The 20,414-nt window shown below is 48.6% G+C and overlaps 1 protein-coding gene across 1 annotated transcript in view; it reads right to left on the bottom strand.

Moving 5' to 3' along the window:
* The window catches only part of ALDH6A1 (aldehyde dehydrogenase 6 family member A1), a 35,750-nt gene that overhangs the window by 2,118 nt on the left and 13,218 nt on the right, over positions 1-20,414 (bottom strand). The window contains exons 2-10 of the mRNA XM_088447502.1: positions 9,036-9,080; positions 7,173-7,247; positions 6,591-6,752; positions 6,432-6,510; positions 6,038-6,340; positions 4,557-4,678; positions 4,288-4,477; positions 2,169-2,350; positions 364-543 (exon numbers count right to left, since the gene is read on the bottom strand). Coding sequence (XP_088303628.1) covers positions 364-543; positions 2,169-2,350; positions 4,288-4,477; positions 4,557-4,678; positions 6,038-6,340; positions 6,432-6,510; positions 6,591-6,752; positions 7,173-7,247; positions 9,036-9,080 — 1,338 coding nt within the window. The remainder of the gene's footprint in view (positions 1-363; positions 544-2,168; positions 2,351-4,287; positions 4,478-4,556; positions 4,679-6,037; positions 6,341-6,431; positions 6,511-6,590; positions 6,753-7,172; positions 7,248-9,035; positions 9,081-20,414) is intronic.

The following is a 20,414-nucleotide window of genomic DNA, read 5'->3' as shown; positions in this document are numbered from 1 at the left end:
TCCTGTCACTCATTCTAGCGAGCTGTCTACGCGCAGTGAGCGAACGCTTCCCGATTGCATGGACTGGTTTGCACACTGCGCAGATTGCAAACATCGGCTGGCTACGTGCGAACAGAGCCTAGCGAGCGGGTGTGAATCAGGCCCCCAGTCCCATCTCACTGCTGGACACTACAGAATTGGGGTAAGGGTGCAGTCAGGATGAAGTATCCACAACTGGACGAACAGGGGTTATTAGTAGTCGGAATGGGAGGCCCTTATAATAATTCTCAGGTGTACACTCATTACACCTCTGTACTATAAATGTCCATTATACAGCCAGCACAGTGATACAAAGCCCAAACCCACTTCATAAGGTCTACCCACCTGCCCGACGTCTGCAAGGTGAGTGTACTTCCGAGCGGTGGCTCCATTTGTGGTAAAAATGGCGGTTCCGTTTCCATAAGGATTGTTATTTACTATATCAATGGCTTCCTCCAGTGTGTCCGCTTCTAATACCACCAATACCGGTCCAAAAATCTCTTCTGTATAACAGGTCATGTCTGTCTGCAAGAACCAAGAGTGATAGAGATCAGTCCTAAATATTCTGTGTTACCCTCCTCTCACTGTATTACTGGTATTCATTACCCTGCCCCTAACAATTACTGGGTTTCATATACTGTCACACAGCCTTCATTATTTATACCCCACCAGCTATTGCTGTGTTCCTCATATACTGTCACACAGCCTTCATTATTTATACCCCACCAGCTATTACTGTATTACTCCTATACAGTCACACAGCCCCCATTATTTATACCCCACCAGCTATTACTGTGTTCCTCATATACTGTCACACAGCCCCCATTATTTATACCCCACCAGCTATTACTGTATTACTCCTATACTGTCACACAGCCTTCATTATATTATACCCCACCAGCTATTACTGTATTACTCCTATACAGTCACACAGCCCCCATTATTTATACCCCACCAGCTATTACTGTATTACTCATATACAGTCACACAGCCCCCATTATTTATACCCCACCAGCTATTACTGTATTACTCATATACAGTCACACAGCCCCCATTATTTATACCCCACCAGCTATTACTGTATTACTCCTATACTGTCACACAGCCTTCATTATTTATACCCTACCAGCTATTACTGTATTACTCCTATACAGTCACACAGCCCCCATTATTTATACCCCACCAGCTATTACTGTATTACTCCTATATCGTCATACAGCCTTCATTATTTATACCTCACCAGCTATTACTGTATTACTCCTATACTGTCACACAGCCCCCATTATTTATACCCCACCAGCTATTACTGTGTTACTCATATACTGTCACACAGCCCCCATTATTTATACCCCACCAGCTATTACTGTGTTACTCATATACTGTCACACAGCCTTCATTATTTATACCCCACCAGCTATTACGGCATGTAGTCGGCATCCCGACGTGCGCGATACAAACAGTCTAAATAACGGCACCAGTATCCAGCCCGTCGGCATCCCAAAGGTAAGTATCGGGGTGTTAGGATTAGGGTGCAGGGAGGTTAGGGCTAGGCACTGGGGGAGAAGGATTAGGGACTGAGGAGGGAGTGTTAGGATTAGGGTGCAGATTAGGAGGTTAGGATTAGGCACTAGGTAGGGAGGGTTAGGAAAACACTTACTGTTCGTACCCATGGGTGCCGGGATTCTGGCTGTCGAGATGCCGCTGACGGTATTCTGACCAGCGGCATCCCGACAGCCGAGATTTCATACTCAGCCCGCTATTACTGTATTACTCCTGTATCATCACACAGCCCTCATTATTTGGTACCCCACCGGCTATTACTGTATTACTCATATACCTTCACATAGCCCCCATTATTTGGTACCCCACCGGCTATTACCATGTTACTCCTATACAGTCATACAGCCTCCGGTTATTCAGTACCCCACCAGCTATTACTGTGTTACTCCTATACAGTCATACAGCCTCCGGTTATTCAGTACCCCACCAGCTATTACTGTGTTACTCCTATACAGTCATACAGCCTCCGGTTATTCAGTACCCCACCAGTTATTACTGTGTTACTCCTATACCGTCACACAGCCACACCCCCACGTCACTTCTATCATTACCCAATAAACCTTGGTAAAACTTTTAGCCCGGACACTCACCTTCACGTTTGATAGAATTGTTGGCCCTACAAAGTTGCCATTTTCATATCCCTTCACTTTGACATCTCGCCCATCAAGAAGGAGCTTTGCACCCTCCTTCACCCCACTTTCTATCAGGCTGCATACTCGCTGCTTTGCAGCCTTACTGATCAGCGGACCCAGGTCTGCTCCGGCCTGATCCCCTGAAACAGATATTACAGGTATTGAAACAGAAGTGGTTGTCTGTAATGTATTTAGAGACAAAAGAGAAAGCAAACTGGAACCCTATAGAGGACAGTGAAACTACCACCACTAACACTTAGAGCGGGGGAGGGCGCGCCGCCACCAGAGGGAGGGCGCGCCGCCACCAGAGGGAGAGTGCGCCGCCACCAGAGGAGCAGGGGGAGAGAGAGAGAGCGCGCCGCCACCAGAGGAGCAGGGGGAGAGAGAGAGAGCGCGCCGCCACCAGAGGATCAGGGGGAGAGAGAGAGAGCGCGCCGCCACCAGAGGATCAGGGGGAGAGAGAGAGAGCGCGCCGCCACCAGAGGATCAGGGGGAGAGAGAGAGAGCGCGCCGCCACCAGAGGATCAGGGGGAGAGAGAGAGAGCGCGCCGCCACCAGAGGATCAGGGGGAGAGAGAGAGAGCGCGCCGCCACCAGAGGATCAGGGGGAGAGAGAGAGAGCGCGCCGCCACCAGAGGATCAGGGGGAGAGAGAGAGAGCGCGCCGCCACCAGAGGAGCAGGGGGAGAGAGAGAGAGCGCGCCGCCACCAGAGGAGCAGGGGGAGAGAGAGAGAGCGCGCCGCCACCAGAGGAGCAGGGGGGAGAGAGAGAGAGCGCGCCGCCACCAGAGGAGCAGGGGGAGAGAGAGAGAGCGCGCCGCCACCAGAGGAGCAGGGGGAGAGAGAGAGAGCGCGCCGCCACCAGAGGAGCAGGGGGAGAGAGAGAGAGCGCGCCGCCACCAGAGGAGCAGGGGGAGAGAGAGAGCGCGCCGCCACCAGAGGATCAGGGGGAGAGAGAGAGAGCGCGCCGCCACCAGAGGATCAGGGGGAGAGAGAGAGAGCGCGCCGCCACCAGAGGATCAGGGGGAGAGAGAGAGAGCGCGCCGCCACCAGAGGATCAGGGGGAGAGAGAGAGAGCGCGCCGCCACCAGAGGATCAGGGAGAGAGAGCGCGCCGCCACCAGAGGATCAGGGGGAGAGAGAGAGAGCGCCGCCACCAGAGGAGCAGGGGGAGAGAGAGAGAGAGCCGCCACCAGAGGAGCAGGGGGAGAGAGAGAGAGAGAGAGAGCGCCGCCACCAGAGGAGCAGGGGGAGAGAGAGAGAGAGAGCGCCGCCACCAGAGGAGCAGGGGGAGAGAGAGAGAGAGAGCGCCGCCACCAGAGGAGCAGGGGGAGAGAGAGAGCGCCGCCACCAGAGGAGCAGGGGGAGAGAGAGAGAGAGAGCGCCGCCACCAGAGGAGCAGGGGGAGAGAGAGAGAGAGAGCGCCGCCACCAGAGGAGCAGGGGGAGAGAGAGAGAGAGAGCGCCGCCACCAGAGGAGCAGGGGGAGAGAGAGAGAGAGAGCGCCGCCACCAGAGGAGCAGGGAGAGAGAGAGAGAGAGAGAGCGCCGCCACCAGAGGAGCAGGGGGAGAGAGAGAGAGAGAGAGAGCGCCGCCACCAGAGGAGCAGGGGGAGAGAGAGAGAGAGAGCGCCGCCACCAGAGGAGCAGGGGGAGAGAGAGAGAGAGCGCCGCCACCAGAGGAGCAGGGGGAGAGAGAGAGAGCGCCGCCACCAGAGGAGCAGGGGGAGAGAGAGAGAGCGCCGCCACCAGAGGAGCAGGGGGAGAGAGAGAGAGCGCCGCCACCAGAGGAGCAGGAGGGGTTTTATAAGAAGCAAGTACCTTATGTGCAGAAGGACAATGGTGAAGTTCTAACGCAAAGTGCTTGACATGAACTACTGTCATTTAGTGGCGTCCTCCTAGGAGTGCTGAACCCGAGGGATAGGGATAGGGTATGGGAGACTGAAGTCCTCCTGAAAGTTAAATGAATCCAGGGCTGGAAGGACCAATACAAGCCCCAAGGGAAAGGCAGAAACTAAGGCCGAGGCCTGGGCAGCGCAGCGCTAGGGTGGAGGCAGAGACTCCCCTGATTTGCCCACTCACCCGCATTCACTTTTAACTTCTTTGATTTTTCCACCAACTGAGGGAGCCAGTTCTTTGCCTCGCCAACCAGTACAGCTGTGGATAAAGCCATGCACCGCTGTCCTGCTGCACCGAAGGCTGCTCCAACCAGCTGGTTCAAAGTGTTCTCTTTATTTGCGTCCGGCATCACGACGCCGTGATTCTTGGCGCCCTGTAACAGACATGGCACAGTTAGACATAGGGCGCGAGTGTAGACAGACAGTCCCTCTACTGATGCGTCCACGTTATACCATGTTGGACTGCACTCTCTTGCCGTTTCGCGACCCCCTCTCGTAGATGTACTGTCCAGCCTGATTGGAGCCCACAAAGCTGATGGCCCGGATTGCTGGGTGGTCACAGATAAAATCCACAGCTGGAAAACAGAGAACTTACTAGTGACACCAGAACAGCTATCGCCATCACTGTACACGACACTCCACCTAATGCTGTAACCATCTTCCTAATGCAGGGAACAAGTACTGAACTAAGGCCCTGATTCAGAGCTGCTCGTAAGCGGCCGCTCGTTCGTTATGAGCGATGTTCGCACATCTGCGCATGCGTACGGATTTTAATACGCATGCGCAACCAGTCAGTGCGGCCGAAAATCGTTTGTTCGCTAAATAGCGAATGCCTGCTATTTTGAGTGACAGGAGGAGGCGTTTGTGGGTGGTAATAGGGGAAGGTGCTTGAAAACGGGGAGAGGAGATCCGAACGCAGGCGTGCTTAAAAGGTCAAAACGGGCGTTTTATGGGTGTGCATAATTAATACAGCAGCGTCATTGACCACGTCACTGGGTTATTTTATAGTCAGAACTGCTCGCAAGATTGTGGTAGGAAAAACCAACCACAAGAATAGCGAGCAGTTCATACGCTGTTCGATGTACTCGATTAATCTATTAAATAGCGGACATGACGTATGATGCGAGCGGCCAGGGGGCGTATTTTCAAAATTACGACCGCAAGTTTTGTTCGCTCGTTCAGACATAGAGGCGTGAACAGACCGCAAAGTGCGAACGGTTCAGTTGAATAGTCATCCCTTTTTAATGAACGAGCGAGCGCAAATAGCGTCTGGCTCTGAATCAGGGTCCCCGAACTTAGTCCCTGTAAGTGGGCAACAAGGTCCTGATTCACAGCCACACACAATCCGTACGTAATGCCGATGCGAATATAGCTGTGCGTTTGTTTTTTTTTTGCAACCGCGCATGCGGAAATATTTCTACAGACCCGTACTGCGCGCGTGTTACCCACAAAGGCGCTGTTGCGATCAAAAAGGACGGTATCAGAAATGTTGCATTAAAGTGATGGCCGTTCCTGCACAGTGACTGGGAGGTGTCTGGAAACGCACGCAAAAATGTTGGAGAAAATGTACCAGCCATGGGCTCAAGTGCCACCAATGGCACTAATCTGTACTACAGCATGTACAGATGCTAAAAATGGGCGAGGGGAGTACTTTGTAGCGCCCTTTGTATACAGTCGCAGACGAGCGATCGCCAATAGACGTGTGCGACTCAGTATCGGGCCTATGCTCGTGTACTAGCGTCGGTCACATTTCATATCAAAGCCAAACAAATTCGCTCCCACTTACACCAACAAGGAACATCCCGCCATCCGGGTTCAAGAGCCCCAAAAATGAATTCAGTGACCAGGACAGCTCTATCTGTTCTTATATGGATTGTTTTCTTCTGTGACCCCCACACTAAGCCTGCGGTCTGCCATTGTGCCCGGTCTCTCACCTGCATGCTGCCCATGGATGATGTTCAAAGTGCCATCGGGAGCCCCGGCATCCTGCAGCAGGCGGGCAAGCAACATGGTGGCCCCCGGAACCCGCTCAGAAGGCTTCATCAGGTAAGTGTTCCCGCAAACCATGGCCATCGGGAACATCCAAAGAGGTATCATGGCGGGGAAGTTAAAGGGTGCGATGCCAGCGCACACCCCCAGGGGGAGCCGGTACGTGTAAGTGTCCATGTCCTTGGTGAGGGAGGGCAGGGTTTCCCCCAGCATGAGCGAGGTCACGCTACATGCGTGCTCCACCACCTCTGTAAAAGTTCAAGGTTCAGAGCTTAGCTAAAAACCAAACACACCTCTGACCTGTGCTGTATAACAGAAGCTTTGTCACCGTAGCCTTACGTAGTCCGCGAAACACATCTCCCTCTGCGTCGGCCAAAGTCTTTCCCTGCTCCAGGGTGATCAGACGAGCCACCTCTTTCTGCGGGAAAGGATCAGTCAGATTCCCATCACGTGCCCAGCAGATAATGACCCACCCTAGGCCATCACCCCCCTCGTTACCAGATTGTCCTTGATGAGCTGCTGGTAGCGCAGGAAGATCTGTTGTCTGTTCAGAATGGAGGTCTCAGACCAGGAAGGGAAGGCGCGCTCGCAGGCTTTCACCGCAGCCGCCATCTCCTTCTGCGTGGCTTGTGGCACCCGCCCGATGACCTCATTGGTGGCCTGAAAAATATTTTGTTTTAGGAAACCAAACGCTTCTAGTTAGCAGAGGTCTTCATATCACATGGCAGAGGGGTAATAATCCTGACACACCACAACGTACAGATGATCTGCGTCCATAGGTCAGGGCCCTGCTACTCAGTAACACAGGTAGAGGCCACTGTAGGGGAATAATACATGTACTGGCCTCCATTCTGCGTTATCACACCGGGAGCAGCGCCATCACACCGGGAGCAGCGCCATCACACCGGGAGCAGCGCCATCACACCGGGAGCAGCGCCATCACACCGGGAGCAGCGCCATCACACCGGGAGCAGCGCCATCACACACAGTGCATAATGAATACAACGAAAGTCAGAGCACAAAGGGAAAACATACTCAGGGTGCACAATAACAGATCCCCGCCACCCGAACGTTTCTTACCGGGTTGTGTATATCAATCCAGTCAGATGTCTCAGAGTCCACAAACTTTCCATTTATAAAGAGCTTGGTCCGAGGCTGAAATTAATGCAACAAGGAGTCAGTAAATACACAGCGATCTCTACGTTACAGTACATGCAGAGCTATGTTATCGTACAATGTATAAATGGCCACATGGTACAGTACATGCAGAGCTATATGTTCTCATACAATGTATAAATAGCCACATGTTACAGTACATGCAGAAGTACGCCTGATCTGCGTTCGATGTTTTGTGCGCGATTAGCGGATGCGAGAGGCTTTCAGTGAGCGTCTCATAGCACTGAATTGCAATTTGCATATTTTCGCAAATGCGTTTCATGTGAAATCGCAGCTCTGATGGCATCTGTGTCCATATCACCACATTACTGGGTACCGGTCTATATTACCAGAGTACTGGGTACCGAGAGCCCCAGTCGATATTACCAGAGTACTGGGTACCGAGAGCCCCAGTCTATATTACCACATTACTGGGTACCGAGAGCCCCAGTCTATATTACCACATTACTGGATACAGAGACCACCAGTCTATATTACTGAGTACAGAGAGCCCCAGTCTATATTACCACATTACTGGGTACAGAGAGCCCCAGTCTATATTACCACATTACTGGGTACAGAGAGCCCCAGTCTATATATTACCAGAGTACTGGGTACAGAGAGCCCCAGTCTATATTACCAGAGTACTGGGTACAGAGAGCCCCAGTCTATATTACCACATTACTGGGTACAGAGAGCCCCAGTCTAGATTACCACATTACTGGGTGCAGAGAGCCCCAGTCTAGATTACCACATTACTGGGTACAGAGAGCCCCAGTCTAGATTACCACATTACTGGGTAGAGAGAGCCCCAGTCTATATTACCACATTACTGGGTACAGAGAGCCCCAGTCTATATTACCACATTACTGAGTACAGAGAGCCCCAGTCTATATTACCACATTACTGGGTACAGAGAGCCCCAGTCTATATTACCAGAGTACTGGGTACAGAGAGCCCCAGTCTATATTACCAGAGTACTGGGTACAGAGAGCCCCAGTCTATATTACCAGAGTACTGGGTACAGAGAGCCCCAGTCTATATTACCAGAGTACTGGGTACAGAGAGCCCCAGTCTATATTACCAGAGTACTGGGTACAGAGAGCCCCAGTCTATATTACCAGAGTACTGGGTACAGAGAGCCCCAGTCTATATTACCAGAGTACTGGGTACAGAGAGCCCCAGTCTATATTACCAGAGTACTGGGTACAGAGAGCCCCAGTCTATATTACCAGAGTACTGGGTACAGAGAGCCCCAGTCTATATTACCAGAGTACTGGGTACAGAGAGCCCCAGTCTATATTACCAGAGTACAGAGAGCCCCAGTCTATATTACCAGAGTACTGGGTACAGAGAGCCCCAGTCTATATTACCAGAGTACTGGGTACAGAGAGCCCCAGTCTATATTACCAGAGTACTGGGTACAGAGAGCCCCAGTCTATATTACCAGAGTACTGGGTACAGAGAGCCCCAGTCTATATTACCAGAGTACTGGGTACAGAGAGCCCCAGTCTATATTACCACATTACTGGGTACCGAGAGCCCCAGTCTATATTACCACATTACTGGGTACCGAGAGCACCAGTCTATATTACCACATTACTGGGTACCGAGAGCACCAGTCTATATTACCACATTACTGAGTACAGAGAGCCCCAGTCTATACTACCACAGTATATAGCATAATACCACCATGTCTTTGCTAGATGTGTGGGTAGATTGGGGAGATGGCACAGTGCCTGTTTATATAGGACACGGGCTACAATGAAGGAACAAGTAAAACCTTACCACGGCCGCAGAAGAATAATTAGCGATTCGGATTGGAGTCAGCCCCTGAGGAACAAACACAGGGAAGAATCTGGCGTTAGAGAAAATGTTCACAATAAATCTGCATAAAAGGTTAAATTGGTACAATAATAATGAATAAATTATAGTAATCTACATGGACTGTTACAGCAGATGGGTATGCGGACAGCATGCGGTGGACAGGGCGGGGAGCCTGGGGCATCACCTGATGGGATTAGTGACATTATAGACTCCCGAGGCCTCACTCACAGCTGGGTATATAAATGCATCTTGTGTTCCCAGCTGAATACTTAGGTGCACATAGCCCATAAAGTGGATATACCAGTCACCATGAACTCTGGCTTCCCAAATGGTCAAGAAAAGAAGATGGCAACAGTGACTGCTGTACGTTTGTGTGTGAGAGGACAGGGGGGGGGGGGGGGGGGGGGGGGGACACCACACTAGTGGGCCTGATTGGAGTCATGTGGTCACAATATCAGACGCTTCCAGCGGTCAGAAGTCCTATGTGAGCATTCGCTTTTATTCTGGGTCGGACACATTCATGAGACCACAGCGCCATCAGCAATCCGGCAGCGAAAGCAGCCATCTTCACCAGTAACGGCGCTTACACCTACCCCATGCTCGGTGCGGGAGAACTAAGCGACTGAAAATGGATGCTCAACTCTCTACATGCCCCAATCGTCACCCACTGACCTATCGGTGAGAAGTGAGTAAGAGGTCTATTCTCTAAGCCTAGGAGAGAGATAAAATGGAGAAAGATAAGTGCCAGCCAATCAGCTCCTAACTAACATTTTTCAAACATAGCCTGTAAAGTGACAGTTAGGAGCCGATTGGCTGGCACTTATCTTTCTCCATTTTCTCTCTCTCTCCAAGGCTTAGTGAATAGACCCCTAAGATGTGTACAACTCAGAATGGCTTGTCGTTACACATGTGTAAGAATGTGCAGTGGGTTAAAAAAAAAAAAAAAAAACTTGAGATGTGGCCAAAATTGGAGTTTTACATAACTTGGAATCAGGCTGTGTGTGTGCGTGTTTGTGTATGCGTGCGTGTTTATGTGCGTGCGCGCACTTGTGTACATATTTTGAAGATCATTGCTCCCCTCTTACCCATCCTTGAGAATTGTTCACTATTACTTGCAATGTAATGTGAAGGTATTAATGTTACTGAAAAGTTTATCTCATACAACACAGTGATAGAAGTTAACCTCATCTGTGAGTCTGCGTAACCTCCTGATTAGTTGCCATATCCTCATCAGGGTTCCGGGTATACATGAAATAAGAACAGACGGACCATACACCGTAGTAACACAAGTTTATTTATGATGATGGCATAAGCAATGTGCGTACATTCAAAGAATATAAAAACCTCTTATCTGCTTAATGGAAGCTCAGTGCACAGAGAAACAGTAGTTTGCAGGAATCTATGACCTGCAAACTTTCTTTGTTCTAGGGAATAGGATTGGCACCTAGCAACGGTATACGTTTATGAAGCCGGCGGACAGAATGCTGACCGCCGGCTTCTAGACTACTAAATACCGGCGTGGGTTAAAAGACAGGCATCTAAATGTAGACGCCTGTCATTTTACCAACGCCGGGAGACCGGCGCCCACCATCCCGAACGAAGGGATGCCGGACGCGGACAGCCTTTTGGGGGGAGTGGGGGTGGTTAGGTTTAGGGCTCCCGGGGGGACTTAGGGTTAGGCACCCCCCGGAAGGTTAGGGTTAGGCTAGGGAGAGGAAGGGTTAGGTACCCCCCGGGGGTTTAGGTGGCGGGGAAGGGGGGGGGGTTATGTTTAGGCACGGGGGGGGGGGGGGGGTTAGGGTTAGGCACCCCAAGGGAGGGTGAGGGGGTAGAATTAGGTTAGTTTATACTTACCTGGGGACGACCGGGATTTCCTCCTCAGTCAGGCTGCCACTGCCGGGTTTTGAACAGATTACCATAGCAACAGCTGGTGGGTGGATGAGCAGCCTCCCGAATACCGCTGGGACAAGGTAAAGTGAAAAAATTTCACTTACTTAGCTTGTCCCTAAACAGGAGGGCGGGGCCAAGAGCTGCTCTCTGACCTAATGGTCATGTGACCATTTGATCCCACCCTCAGGCAGATTTTTCGGAAGCCTACTGATGGCAATCCCAAGACTAGACTTGGATAACGAAGGAAAGTTTATAAGTTCAATCGCAAGGAAAGAAGACACTGACATAAATCTTTCCAGTAAAATTGTTAACTGAACTGGTAACAAAACAGTTTTGATCAATGCAATGAAGTAATTATACAGTACAACCATAGCAACACGAAGAGCATCCACAGGCTAGGCACAACTATAGACCCAAATGGCATGAAGGCGAAAGAACAGATGCTGACTTGATCATAATTTGGACACCCAAACTGTAATGGTGCGTACACACTACACGATATGCTCCCTGAGCGATATCGTGTAGTGTGTCCCCAGCAGGCTGTGCTCAATGTAGTTCATGACATTGAGCACAGCCGCTGAACGAAATCATTAACGATATCGTTCAGCACCGGGCTCTCTCCCCCATTCCCCAACATGCAGCAACCTGACGAGATCGTCAGGTTGGCCTGCATGTCAGCCCGATGAAAGAAGACGAACGACCCACGGGAACGCGCGTCGTCATCGTTCATCGTTTTGGGGTTAAAAATGGACGATAAAGTGGACGACTGAACGATAACGATATCGTTATCATTCAGTCGTCCACTTTATCGCCCAGTGTGTACGCACCTTAAGACAGAGAGAATTATTTGAGGTCTCTTGCAGTTGATGCCTGTGGCTTCTCATGATCCTCTGACCCACTCAGGAGAAAATAATAAAGGTATCAATCACCTGGAGCAACCAACAACCCTAGCAAGGTATAGGGTGAGTGCTGTTGCTAGGTGACAATCCTATTCCCTAGAACAAAGGAAGTTTGCAGGTCATAGATTCCTGCAAACTACTGTTTGTTAGTCGGGAGGATTGCCACCTAGCAACAGCTGGTGGGCAGCCTACCACATACCTGGTGGTTGCTTGGAAGATCAGATGGTCTCCCATAATGCTTGGCAAATGTATGATTCTCTGAGCAATGAGTGGCATGCATTACGGAATGCAGGAACACAAGTTTTGCTGCTGCACTAACGGTGGCTGCTCCCCAGATGTAAGTGTCCCTTAAAAGGGGTTAATGGCAATTGTACATAACCTTGAAGCTTCACCTTTTAGTGGAGCAGTAAATTTCAATTATGGGATAAGTTACCAAACAAATAATTGGATTTATACGATTTTTCCAAGGAGGGTTTTTTGGATTGGTAATATAATTTAAGATTAGCCCAGCATACCTGTCCTCTAAGGCTAAATCTAGTAATAAAGCAAATGTTATCAATAAAAGCACACTCTCTGAACTTGTGTCTAAGGCAGGTTAGAACAGGTTTTATATTCTAAGTACTAGAACACTGTGGATTAAAAGCGCTGGGTAGGAAAGAACTCCTCTAAGTATTAGGTCTTCAGTTAGCCTTGGTGATAAAAAGGCATGAGCTGAACCATAACTGATGCAAGGCCTGCCTCATATTTGGCAGCCAGAAGTCCAGGAAGGTGAGAAGCTGTTCTAGCTATATTAGCAGTACTAGGCCATACATTCAATTTTCTAACCATGGACCATATCTGGTCCTTGAATGGCCTCAGTGAGGCAATGATAAGGACTACTGTAGAAGATAACAATCTTGAGTCTTGTTAGTAACCCATCCATGTAATTCTCAATATGCATGGTGGCAACTTGTCCAGGAGATCTGAAGAACCCTGGAAGCAGTCTTTGGAGAGTTGCAGAAGAATTTTGGGCCCTTTACACAACTAATTGATTAGAGGAAACAATAACCTGGATTGCCAGAGAGTATAAACTAGGATTAATGTAAAGTAAAAATAAAGATTAGGGACAGCCCCATCGGGGTGCCCATATGCAGTGCCTCCCTGTGCCCCAGGAGAGGACCCCCTTATGTAGGCCTCCAGTAGTGCCCCCAGTAGTGATTCCTCCTATGCAGTGCCCCTTATACAGTGCCCCCAGTAGTGGTCCCCCCTGTGCCCCCAGTAGTAAGCCCCTTATATAGTGCCCCCAGAAGTGGTACCCCCTATGCAGTGCTCCTTATATTGTGCCCCCAGTAGCAGTCCACACCCCATGCAGTGCCCCCCAATAGTGGTAACCCTTATGCAGTGCCTCTTAAATAGTGGCCCCAGTTGTAGTCTCCCCCCTATGCAGTACTCCCAGTATTGCCCTTTTTACAGAGCCCCCAGCAGTAGTCCCCTCCCCCCTATGCAGTGCCCCTAGTAGTTGTCCCCTCCCCTTGTAGTGCCCATAGTAGTAGTAGTCCCCCCTTGTAGTGCCCCAGTAGTAGTCCCCCTTGTATTAGTAGTCCCCCCCCTTGTAGTGCCCCCAGTAGTAATCCCCCCCAGTTATAATCCCCAGTAGTGGTCCCCCCTTGTAGTGCCCCCCCCCTGCAGTGTCCCTAGTAGTGATCTCCCCCTTGTAGTACCCCCAGTAGTGGTTCCCCCTTTGTAGTGCCCCCCCTTGTAGTGCCCCCAGTAGTGGTTCCCCCTTTCTAGTGCCTCCAGTAGTAGTCCCCCCCTTGCAGTGCCCCCAGTAGTGGTCTCCCCCTTGTAGTGCCAGCCACCCCCCCAGTAGACACATGTAGTAAAAAAAAAAAAAAAAAAAAAAAAAAACACTTGCCTCAATCCCCGCTCCCGCCATCGCCATCTGCTCCTCAGTCTGTCCTTCCCGGGCCAGGCCGCTCTGCATTATGGGAGAGACGTCATATGACGTCATGACGCTTCTCCCATTGCCCACTACGGGAGCCGGAAGATGGAGCGGCTCCTGCAGTGGGTGCAGCAGCAGCTAATGAGAGTCTGACAGACTCTCATTGGCTGCTGATCAAAACAAACACACAGCTGCCGGTGTTTGTCACTTGTGTAGCGCTGACCGAACTCCGTCCGATCAGCGCTACACACGCTGCAAATTCCTGTAGGTGACAGGGATTTAAAGCTCTAAGGACTAACATGGTTGGTCTTAACTTGAGCAGATTGATATAAGCCTACTGCTCCATGGTGTACCATTTGCCTTTCACTGCCTGGTTCTGAGTGAATGCTCCCTAACTGTTAGAAATGCAAATCTCAATAGGTTTTGTAATGGTCTACAGTGTAAGGGAACATGGGAAAGCCTTAGATGTAAGACCCTCATTTTTCTAATAGCTTTGTCTAAGTCCTTTAAATGTAGATTCTGACTTTGAACTATCATTGAACTTAATTCTGGCCACTTTTCTGGAAGAAACACCAGAGAAGAAGGGATATTTGCTATGGGATGGAGTCATAAAAGAATGTCTCTCATTTATGGATAATCCGAGCTTGGCCAGGGTAGACAGAGTTAGTCCTTGGTGACTGATTAATATGTCCCAGTCTATTATGCAGTGGACTCCTTTTAAACGAAGGGGACAATAACATAGTATGGAACCTCTGCTTTCATTAAACGTGTGCAGGTGTAAGGTGCTATTGAGAGTCCAACCACCATTACAGTCCACTGAAGCAGGCGGTCTCTTTATTAGAAAATGGCAAAGATTCCAATGGTTGCGCTAGACTGAGACCAAATGGAAAATCTCCTATAGGTATAATTTGAGGCAAAACCAATTAGTGGCCAAAAGAAAAAAGGGGGATATAGGTTAGTCCTTTTATTCAAAACCCTCTCCTTTCAATATATGTATACAGTGCCTTCACATTTAGCTCTAGTTGTCATTGAGTGACACATTACACCTCTATGGGAAATGAATCGTGCAGACTTTGGAGGCCCTACTGCTAAGCTATACTGCTTAGACAAGGAGCTGCTAAACTACAGACAAGACTTTGTCTAGCAAGGGGATGCAACTCCTTGAGCTTATCTTAGAAGAGTAAATGAGGATACTCTGACTGCTTGAAAGTATTTTTAGGAGCCGCCTGTCTAAACATGACCTGTGGACCTTGAATGTGACCCCTGCCCTCACCTATGAAATCTGGCCAAGAGTTCTGCATTTACCAGAATGGGCATGACAAGTGGCCTCGGGGCTAAACTCATTAGTCCAGCTATGGTCAACCTGCTAGCCTATCACCAATAATGAGGGTGGCTCTACTTATTGCCTTGAATAACATATACTTAAAAGCTACTAGAGACTATTATGCAGAAAAAGCCTACAGCTCCTGGTCTCCCATCCAGAGCACTGCAAGGCTCACACTGCTTAGCTTCCCAGGTATGGCAGAATCAATCTTTTTGAAAAGAATGTAAGGGACCAGCAGCACCAGTTATTTTTTAACTAAATTTGTCTTAACATTTGGTGCACTGGGTCGCTTTGGGACCTATCACCCCCATGTGAACACAAAAAGGAGTCAAATTCAGGACAAATAGTGCGGGTGCACCTGGGAGCCCAGTATAACTCTTTAAACCCCATTTACCATTTTTGACTAGGGTTGCTCTGCAGCAGGGGTGGGAAATAACTGGCTCCTCAGCCGCTGCTGAACCACACATCCCCCCCCGCCACAGTCTTAGCATGGCCTGATAGCAAAACTGAGGCAGGGCATGCTGGGATGCACAATCACACAGCAACTGGAGGGCAGCCTACAGCTCCTGTACAGGCTAGCTGTGCAAACTTGTATACCTCGTAACCTCTGACTAAGGTTCCAGGGTGAGGTATATAATTTGGTGGGAGGTTTTACCTGCTAGTGCAATACTGGCCATCTGTAGGTCACTAGACTTGCCTCTTTGAAGAGGCTGAGGACCTAGTCACCTCTTCTGGCTCACAGTCCACTGAAGAGGGACATGGTAGACATACATACTCAGGAGAGTTTAATAGTGAAACATTGGGTTGGGACCCCATTTGTCTTAAATGGGTGTCCTAATGGTGCCAGCTTTGGGCAGAGGTTCTGTGCCAGCTATGGGCAGGAGAGATGTGTCTGGTGCGGACACTGATGCTTTGCCACCTCCGGGCAATTTCAGGGAAGGATCCATTTGTGCCTGAACAGGCATCCCTGTATGAATTAATCTCCACATTCACTTTTGCACCTCATGTTTGCCACCTTTCGCAATTTCAGGGGCTGCTGCATTTCTGTCTGAGCCAGCATCCCTGAGTAATCTCTGGAGGGAGAGGTGTCTCCGGCAGTGATTTGTACCTCACACTCTGAGGTACTGTAGAAAAAAAAAATAATAATAATAATAATAATAATAATGTTATTCCACTTGACAGAAAAATTATATATATTATTTTTTTCTTAGAATTAACAGCTTAATTGAGAGAGAATCACTGCTAGCAGGAAGAGGGAACTTTGGGGGTCATTCAGACCCACTCGCGAGCGGCAGTACGCTCGCAAGTGGGTCGATGTTCCCCACTGCGCATGCGCACGACGGAGGGAGCTCCGTCGTGCGCATGCGCGAGACCCGACGAGCGAAGGACTTTCCTTCGCTCGGAGTGTCTCATTAAAGGGGGCATGCTGTCGATGGTGACTGACAGCACACCCCCTTTGGTGGGCATGCCAGGGGCGTGCCTGCCAGACGGAGGCGTTCCCAAGGGAACGCCTACCGTCTGAAGCCGGCCCCACTGACATCACTAGTGATGTCAGTGGGAGTGATTTTGGCTCTGATAGAGCCAAAATCACTCCTGGCCTTGCGGTTGAGAAACCCAACCGCAGGCTTTCACTCGCAGTTCCAATGGTCGCGATGGTCAAGACCATCGCGACCATCTTGTTGCACGCTCGTATATGCTGTGGTTGGTGACCCACAGCTATACGAGCGTCCAGGAGGACGCTCCATACTAATGGAGGTGGGCCCTGATTCAGAGCGAGCACTCTGGTCAGAGCATCCGGCTCTGAATCAGGGCCTTTATTTCTATCTCTTGAACAGAGGAGAGAGGTTACTGTGGGCAGTGACTTTACCTCAGACTCTGAGGTGGAAAAACATACATCACCTGAATATATAAATAGTCACTGCCAGCACTGCTTAGTGGCTCTCCTATAGATATATAATCACTGCTTAGTGGCTCTCCTATAGATATATAATCACTGCTTAGTGGCTCTCCTATAGATATATAATCACTGCTTAGTGGCTCTCCTATAGAGATATATAATCACTGCTTAGTGGCTCTCCTATAGATATATAATCACTACTTAGTGGCTCTCCTATAGATATATAATCACTACTTAGTGGCTCTCCTATAGATATATAATCACTACTTAGTGGCTCTCCTATAGATATATAATCACTGCCAGCACTACTTAGTGGCTCTCCTATAGATATATAATCACTACTTAGTGGCTCTCCTATAGATATATAATCACTACTTAGTGGCTCTCCTATAGATATATAATCACTACTTAGTGGCTCTCCTATAGATATATAATCACTGCTAGCACTGCTTAGTGGCTCTCCTATAGATATATAATCACTACTTAGTGGCTCTCCTATAGATATATAATCACTACTTAGTGGCTCTCCTATAGATATATAAATCACTACTTAGTGGCTCTCCTATAGATATATAAATCACTACTTAGTGGCTCTCCTATAGATATATAAATCACTGCCAGTACTGCTTAGTGGCTCTCCTATACAGTCAGGTCCATAAATATTGGGACATTGACAGAATTTTCATATTTTGGCCTCTATTCACCACCACAATGGCTTTGAAATGAAACAAACAAGATGTGCTTTACCTGCAGACTTTCAGATTTCATTTGAGGGTAATTACATCCAAATCAGGTGAACGGTGTAGGAATTACAATGGTTTCTATATGTGCCTCCCACTTTTTAAGGGGCCAAAAGTAATGGGACAAACTAAACAATCCTAAATCTAACTTTCACTTTTTAATACTTTGTTGCAAATCCTTTGCAGACAATTTCAGCCTGAAGTCTGGAACGCATAGACATCACCAGACGCTGGGTTTCATCCCTGGTGATGCTCTGCTAGGCCTCTACTGCAAATGTCTTCAGTTCCAGCTTATTCTTGGGGCATTTTCCCTTCATCAAGTGAAATGCATGCTCAAATCGGATTCAGGTCAGGGGATTGACTTGGCCATTGCATAACATTCCTCTTTTTAGCCTTAAAAAAAACTCTTTGGTTGGTTTTGCAGTATGCTTCGGGTCATTGTCCATCTGCACTGTGAAGCGCTGTCCAATGAGTTCTGAAGCATTTGACTGAATATGAGCATATAATATTGCCCGAAACACTTCAGAATTCATTCTGCTGCTTTTGTCAGCAGTGACATCAATAAATACAAGGGAACCAGTTCCATTGGCAGCCATACATGCCCACGCCATGACACTACCACCACCATGCTTCACTGTTGAGGTGGTATGTTTTGGATCATGAGCAGTTCCTTTCCTTCTCCATACTCTTCTCTTCCCATCACTCTGGTACAAGTTGATCTTTGTCTCATCTGTCCATAGGATGTTGTTCCAGAACTGTAATGGCTCTTTTAGATGTTGTTTGGCAAACTCTAATCTGGTCTTCCTCTTTTTGAGGCTCACCAATGGTTTACATCTTGTGGTGAACCCTCTATATTCACTCTTGTGAAGTCTTCTCTTGATTGTTGACTTTGACACATATACACCTACCTCCTAGAGAGTGTTCTTGATTTGGCCAACTGTTGTGAAGGGGTTTTTCTTCACCAGGGAAATAATTCTTCTGTCATCCACCACAGCCGGGTCTTTTGGTGTTGCTAAGCTCTCCAGTGCATTCTTTCTTTTTAAAAATGTTCCAAACAGTTGATTTGGCCACATCTAATGTTTTCGCTATCTCTCTGATGGGTTTGTTTTGATTTTTCAGTCTAATGATGGCTTGCTTCACTGATAGTGACAGCTCTTTGGATCTCATATTGAGAGTCGACAGCAACTGATTCCAAATGCAAATGTCACACCTAGAATCAACTCCAGACCTTTTACCTGCTTAATTGATAATGAAATAACGAGGGAATAGCCCATACCTGTCCATGAAATAGCTTTTGAGTTGATAGTCCCATTACTTTTGGCCCCTTAAAAAGTGGGAGGCAAATATAGAAAGAGTTGTAATTCCTACACCGTTCACCTGATTTGGATGTAATTACCCTCAAATTAAATCTGAAAGTCTGCAGTTAAAGCACATCTTGTTTGTTTCATTTCAAAGCCATTGTGGGGGTGAATAGAGGCCAAAATATGAAAATTCTGTCAATGTCCCAATATCTATGCACCCGACTGTAGATATGTAATCACTGCCAGTACTGTTAGTGGCTCTCCTATCACATTATGGCAAGACAATGGGGGATAGCGGTCAGTATTCTGTTAGAGAAACAGACCCAGCTTCCTTCCATGTCTGCGCTGTAGAAAAATCTGCCTGAGGGCGGGCTCAAGCGGTCACATGACCATTAGGTCAGAGCACAGCTGCTTGGCCCCGCCCTCCTGTGTAGGGACAAGCCAAGTAAGTGACATTTTTTCACTTTACCTTGTCCCAGCGTTAGTCGGGAGGCTGCTCATCCACCCACCAGCTGTTGCTAGGTGGCAATCATCCCGATGCACAAAACCCTGAAGCTGATCACCAATATAAAGGGGTCCCAGAATGCACCCCGAGGTGTTTAATCCCCTCAAGACTTGTAGGACTACATAAACAGGAACGCTGGAGGCGTACATATCACTTCTTAATTACAGCTTAAAGAAAACAAATGCTAATTCAGTCTACGAGGCGCACGCGAGTACACAGCCCGTTTATACACGGATGGATGCGCTGGTCCAAACGTCATCTAAATCCATTACTGCAATCGCCTGACATATGTAGCAGAAGTGTCTATGGCAGGGGTCTTCAACCTTGGCCCTCCAGCTGCTGTGGAACTACACATCCCAGCATGCACTGCCACCTTTTTGATATAACAGCATGCTAAATCTATGGCAGTGCATGCTGGGATGTGTAGTTCCACAGCAGCTGGAGGGCCAAGGTTGAAGACCCCTGTCCACACATGAGGCGGCAGCTTAACACACATTTCTCTAGTCTGCTCATTATCCATAGGTTCTCTATAAAGATCCCCGGTTTTAATTTTGTTTCTATTCCCCTGATGAAGTCTTGAAGACATGAAACGCGATGGATGTGCATTCTGAGACATCTTATATCAGTGATCACATTCTGGAGTTTCTTTGATTAACTGATCTTCCAATAAACAGTTAATATCTTATTTGAATGTAAATCTATTACTTACAGGGATGACAAAACCTACAGTATTTAAATGAATTGGGACCCTAAAGACGCACGACTCTGATTTGCCTGTAGTTGCTCGAAGCGGCGTATGAAGGCTCCAGCAGATGTGCGGTTGCTAGAAGTCGCGAGACCGGCCCCCAGAGTGTACTTGCATG

Source organism: Taudactylus pleione, unplaced genomic scaffold (genome assembly GCF_031769625.1).
Source record: "Taudactylus pleione unplaced genomic scaffold, aTauple2 ptg000433l, whole genome shotgun sequence".
Lineage (NCBI taxonomy): Eukaryota > Metazoa > Chordata > Amphibia > Anura > Myobatrachidae > Taudactylus > Taudactylus pleione.
Note: the sequence above shows the minus strand (reverse complement) of the source record. Positions and strands in the feature narration are given on the sequence as shown.